Source organism: Cyphomyrmex costatus, unplaced genomic scaffold, assembly GCF_001594065.2.
Source record: "Cyphomyrmex costatus isolate MS0001 unplaced genomic scaffold, Ccosl1.0 scaffold302, whole genome shotgun sequence".
NCBI classification, from domain to species: Eukaryota; Metazoa; Arthropoda; class Insecta; order Hymenoptera; family Formicidae; genus Cyphomyrmex; species Cyphomyrmex costatus.
Genome location: NW_017277148.1, coordinates 2,063,562 through 2,070,202, shown reverse-complemented (window position 1 = coordinate 2,070,202; position 6,641 = coordinate 2,063,562). Strand labels below are relative to the sequence as shown.

Genomic DNA, 6,641 nt, shown 5'->3' with positions numbered 1-6,641 from the left:
TATATATATATATGTAAGTAGTTTTTAATTTTATTAGCTAACGCTTCTTCAAGCACAAAAGCGCACATTTTTAGTACTGCGTGTAATTTAATGTATGAAATACATTACGGGATAATGGAACATTATTTTTAAAAAGGAATGGATTATAATAAAATATAATTTTTTTAGTCATATAAATAGAATTATATAATTTATAAGTAAATTATAATTTTGAATTTTTTTTTTAAAAAAAGCTTTTTTAGTTTTGTAAATATATTATATTCTTGGTAACAAAATTGTTCAAATATCTGTGTACAATTAAATATGAAATTAAATGTTCTAGCTAGTTATATCGATTCCTAATATGATTAAGTTTTAGAAAAGGGAGAGAGTGTAATACACACAATCGTGTACAGCTCATATGTTTTTCCGTTTATTTGCACAATTTTTTAATTTTAAACGATTAAATCAGGAAGTTATTTTATGTTTCATAATATTATATAGAAGTACAAATTAGTTCGGTTCGTTTTCCGAAAGATGATTGTCTCCAAAGACGAGTCATTTTTTCGAGATGGAATTCGAAAATTGCCTGAGAGATAGGAAAAAGTAGTAGCCAGCGATGGACAATACTTTAATTAATTTGTTCATTCATTTTGTTTTGAAATAAATGCATTTTTAAACACAAAAAACGGACCAAACTAATTTGTACACCAAACATACTTGGTTTAAATAAATGTAAAGGGCACAACATTTGCATGTACATTAATACGGTTTCTTATTGGTGTTGGAGATCTGGCCACTCTTGAACAATTGTTTTTCACCGTAACCTAATAGTTATATATTTCAGTTTGCTTTTAATGTCGAATTCGACTACAACATTCACCACTTATTAACTTTGCTCAGGTCTAACATTATCACATTACACGATTTGTTTATATAATTTATTTTTGACAATAATAACGATGATTGTACAGATGTGGTGAGAATTTTTAAGTATACAACATTAGCTGGTTATTGTATTCATGCTTCAAGAAATTCATCACGATATTATTCGAGATCCGTTAATTTTTATCTTAATTTTGTTGAAAAAAATAAAACTTTTTGTAAAATTTAGGATACATATATATGTATAATTAAAATACGTATTGTATTTCGATAGTATTAAGTTTTCATTTTATTAAGTTTTCTTTTAAAGTTAAATTTGATTTTATTTTAATTTAATTATTTTTAGCACAGTTGTACTTATTTTTCTTAAACGTTAATAGAAATAAAATTATTCAAGTCAATTTTTCTGCATATTTAAAGATCTTAGATTATATACATTTAAACAATCTGATATATAAGTATTATAATTAATGTTTATATTAATTCGGTGAAATATTCATAATTCATAAGAATTGCTTTACTTATACATATAATCCTACATTTATGCACTTAACGAAAATTAATCTTGATAGAGAAAACAAATTACATTTGCACTAATATTTTTGCACGAATAAAGTTAACATAACTTCAGAACGTTTTTTGTTTTAAATTCGTTATATCTGAATCATGCTTAGAAATATGTGTAATAAATATAACGGCATCTGTTCGTTAGTAAATCTTAATTCAGCATATACATTAGTTTATATATTTCGTAGTAATTGAATTAGTTTCTTTCTAGGTCATAAATGATTTTAAGACACTTTATTTCTTGTAAGTAATTAAATATAGCAAGAAGACATTATAATTAAGAAAAATACTATTTTTTTGTCTGATGTAGTAAGATTAAATTGCATTGAATTTTCCTCTTTCTTCTAATCGATCAGTCGTTGAAATTTGTATAAGAAGAAATTCAATATTATTCTTTATCTAAAGATAACATTACTTAGATGAATATATCTGGACAACATCTGGACAACATCTTTGTTTTTCGTCGTACTGAATATGTAGAATAATTAAATTTTAAATTTACAATTCAAATTTGTTATCTATAAAGATATTAAGAATATTAGATTTGAAATAATTATTTTTTATAAATGAATGTAACATACTTTATAACAATTGTATGACAGTTTTATTCTGCAAGTCTGTGTGTTAGACAGGACTGATCGTAATACATATAGAAATTTTTTGGAACTAAGCAGATGCTGTTCTCGCGTAAAGCTACGGGATATAATGTAAAAATAAATTACTTTTGATATTGATGAAAAAACGATTAAGCTGATTGATGTGGAATATTGTGCGATCTTTATAAATTACGCTTAGTCTTAGGCTAAAGAGATGCAGTCAACTGACAAGTTCATATGTTACTTTGTTTTTCTTGCCCACAATAGGGACAATGACTTAATGCCTATCGAGGGTGGTCAGCTTTCCAACAACAAAGTGTGCTCAGGACACTCTAGCAACCGTTGTGCGAATAATAGTAATAATAATAACGGTAACAATAACAATAATGTGGGTGGCCCGCTGATGTCCGTCGCGCATCTGAACGGTCAAGTGAGTGGTATCAGTGCCCGCGGTATGACAGCGACAGCTGCCACTTCGTCGAACTCGATCGCCTTTAGCACGGGGGGTGCCAGTGGCGGTGGCGGCGGCGGCGGTGGTGGTAGTGGCGGTAGCAGTGATTCGTGCAACCCCCTAACGTCGCTGAGCACGTCAACTGGCAATCCGTTCAACCATTTTTCGGGGAACATGGACCTGGAATTCGAGCTCTTCCCCAGTTCCACATGGGACTTGGATAGTAGTGCCGGGTGGACGGATAGGCCGGAGTCGAGAGCAAGCGGGCCACCAAACTCACGACCACCTTCCCAGCCATCCCCAACATCACCGAGTCCACAGGGAACTTTCTCTAACTCGACGTTAATGCCTATAGACAGACTTAGCCCAAATCCGGTCTGCATCGCTCCCACCTTCAGTAATTCGTTCCCCTTCAGTCCCCTTCAGGAGACGACGCAGACGGCTACATTGAGCAATGCTGCCAGTAATGTCAACACCAACGGTGGCAGCAACGCCGGCGGCAGCGCCAGCGGTAGCGGTATCAGCAGCGGAGTTGGTGGCGTCGGTAGTAACTCCACAACCGTCAAACGAACTGAGGAGAGTAACAAGAGCGGATGTCCTGCTAGCAGTGGTGGTGGTGGTACCATGGACAATACGACCACGAGGACTAGCAACACTACTGTCAACACCGTTGAGACTCAGAACAACAGTGTTGTGTCCACTGAGTCCGGTAGGCTCAGAAACTTATTGACGAAGGGCCCGAGCGCTAGCGACGATAGCCAGGACAATACAAACAACGATTCGGATAATCAGAATAAACATCGGATATTGAAAATTCTGTTGAATCAGCAAGACGAAGACGATTATCATACGGAACATAAAGTGCGTACAAGTCCCAACAACATGCCAAAGCCGAGCATGGAGCACTCCAAATCGTCGCTCGGAAATAACATGTTGTTGCAAGTAAGTTAACCGTTTGTAAATAATCGTTGTAAATGCTAATATCTTAAACGAGACGTTCCATCAATAAAAAAATTAAAATAATCTAAATGAATTTAATCTTCAACTACAGCAATGGATTATTTGGATCCGAAGCGAAAATTTTAGATTGTATAATTTATATGATTAGTACTATAAGATAAATTGTAGATAAATGAAACTTTGTATCTTTTTTTTTATGTATGGCGGAGGTTCACTCTTGCATTCTATTTTAAACAGAATGTTTAGAACTTAAATATTGTTTTCATAATTGTAGTTGACGGTAAAATTGAAAATATAAATATATTTTTTACATATTTTGAGTTTAAAAAGTAATTTTCTAATATGTTTAAAAAGAAGTCTGAATATATAGTCTTCTCGTTTCTTTGACACGAATGGAGTTAAAAGTGAATGTTTAAAAGAAATAAGTAAAAAAATTATTTAAAATGTTTAGATCATGGATTATGATTTAATATAACTCAGTTTTACAAATTTTATTAAAAATTGCGAATAATAAAAAATTACGAAAATTTGACTTTTTTTTACAAGTATAAATAAAATTCAGTAAAATTTTGTTTAGAAAAAAATATAAGTACAGAAAAAAATGATTTTGAAATATGTTGATTTAATAAATGAGAGACAGAATATAAAGAGATAGTTTCGGCCTATGATTTTATAATTGCATTTTTCCTCTTAATTATAGCTTTATATTTGGTTCGTAATTATACTAAATATTATTTGTTTTTCATTTATTTCATTGAAAAAAATTAAAATTTGAAACAAATTTATTATTTTTGAAAATTTTTTACAACTTTTGCATTTTTCTGTATCAATTGTATACAGATTTCTAATTTAACAGATCTCCTTTATTTTAATTTCCTACAACTACTTTTCTTTTTTAAGTTATTAAATGAGAAAAATGACGACGAGGACGAAGAAACACGTGCCGGGGTGAAGAAAAGAAATGAACTCCTGCAACAGCTGATGAAAAATCAAGACGAAGAGAGAAAGTTGCAGGAACAACAAGTACGTTTTATATTTTAGCTAGAAATCAAAATATGTAATGGTGTACGTAAACGAAAGAATATAACGTATCGTAAAGTAAATGAAAAATAAGGAATAAAATAGAAATAATATTTCAAATATATGCATGATAAGATACGAAGTAACTTTCTATAAGATAAATCAAACGGTTATCTTATGGACAGTTTAGTACAAAGTATGATAATGTAAATCAATATAAACCTTTATTGATAAAGTGAAATTTTTTCACTTTTGTCTCTTTTTTCCTTTTGTTTTGTTTGTTGAATATCAAATATTTTTCAAGATAAGCACTTTTAATATGATGTAACGATTATTAAGAAACCTTTGGGTAGAATTTAGTTTAAATTTATTGATATATCGATAAATTGATATCGATAAAACATTACTTTATCACAGCTATGATAACTTTTTAATAGTTTCTATGAAAGTTATGTGAAAATATATAAAGTAGTAGGTACTGTATTCGTGATGAGATCAAAATTTATAAAGAGAACTTTAATTATGTAAATGTGTAACTGATAATGTCTTATTTTATAGTAAAAGGAAATAATACATAAGAATTAAGATTTTCTTATTAAATCAATCTTTTAATTTGGAAGATTCTTTGCTTACTCCTAACTTCCATGCACGTGTTGTCGCGCGTTAACGCATACGTCAAATACGTGTCTTCATCTGTGTCTACAGATTACCTCAATTAAATGCTTTTTTTTCAAACGCGCACATGGAAATGAGGAAGTCGACTATTTTATCTTAAAACGAGGTAAAAATTATAAAAGTAAACAAATCTACTAGATTTGGATCAGTGGAATTATTAATAATTAGTAAGTCCGCTCACTTATGTTGTTTTTATTTTGTTTTGAGATACATAATCGGCCCTAGAGGATCGAAATCTGTTAGTTAAATTAATAATGAAAGAAGAACGAAAGGGAGGGGAAAATGGAAGTGGGAAGAGGCATAGTAAATGAAAGAATAATAATATAGATAAGTGTATTTTTCACTGTTTTACAGCACAATCGAGATAATGATCCTCTTTTACGGAGTCTTGGATTTAACACCACGTCTCCGTCTTCGTCGCAATCAAGTGATCATATGGGTCTTGGGAACACGCAGGTAGGCCAGAAAAGGCCAGGAGAGGATGGTGATTTAAACATTGCCGTGAAGCGACCTGTGGACGGCTCGCAGGTGTCTTCTTCAGGAACGAGCTCCTCGAATAGCGCAACGAGTAAGCTGTGGGAAAAGAATAAAATGTTAGCGTCTTTGTTAGCGAAACAGCCGCCACAACCAACGAATATCACACCTATTCCTGCGTCTGTGATATCGGCAACGCCACAGGTACGATTTAAACAAATTTTTTTGTTAAAAGATATGTATTCAAAGGACTCGATATTTAAAAAATTAAAAAAAGAATACAGGGTAGATGAGAGTCAAGTGCAATTAATGGAACGTAAATGACCTCTCTTCATCAGAATCCATATAAAAATGGGCAAGGTTCTTTTTGAAATAATAATTGTAACCATAATTTTTTAATTAGGACAAGCTGCCTCGTTTAAAACAGCAACCGCTGCAACCACAACAACAACAGCAGCAGCAACAGCAGCAGCAGCAGCAACAGCAACAGCCACAACAACAACAGTCGCAACAACAACAGCAGCCTTGGACCGGTGGCAGTTTGCAAGTTGGTAATAATAATGCGATCACGACGACCACGACGTCAGCGCGTCCTCTCCAAAGCCAGTCGAGACAACTACCTCGTCCAGCAACCAATACCTACCTCAGTCATATGCTAAGTCAGGTGAGCGTGATTAAATTTAATTTAACAAAAGTTATAGATTAATACTATAGACAAACGTAAGAAATTTTCGGTTAAATGTACGTACGAGAGATTGTCAATTGAAAAACATTAAATATATACCGTCAAATTTCCAATTAAAGCTAAAGATGCGTATTAGCATTAATAATATTAAATTGAGTATTTTCTAATTGTGAGCATTCTCGTACATTTTTTTTTATAATATAAATAAAGAACTACTTTTTTGTGTAATGTAAATATTAAATATCTTCTAGTAAAATAGTTAATATAAAAACATAATTTTTACTATATATCCTTATTGACTGATTCTCTCTCTCTCTCTCTCTCTCTCTCTCTCTCTCTCTCTCTCTCT

At 31.9% G+C, this 6,641-nt stretch overlaps 1 protein-coding gene across 4 annotated transcripts in view; it reads left to right on the top strand.

Moving 5' to 3' along the window:
* The window catches only part of LOC108775659 (putative uncharacterized protein DDB_G0291608), a 146,128-nt gene that overhangs the window by 115,288 nt on the left and 24,199 nt on the right, over positions 1–6,641 (top strand). For all 4 annotated transcript variants that reach the window (XM_018542091.1, XM_018542090.1, XM_018542089.1 and 1 more), the window contains 4 exons: positions 2,295–3,420; positions 4,339–4,461; positions 5,488–5,811; positions 6,011–6,271. In XM_018542091.1, coding sequence (XP_018397593.1) covers positions 2,295–3,420; positions 4,339–4,461; positions 5,488–5,811; positions 6,011–6,271 — 1,834 coding nt within the window. The remainder of the gene's footprint in view (positions 1–2,294; positions 3,421–4,338; positions 4,462–5,487; positions 5,812–6,010; positions 6,272–6,641) is intronic.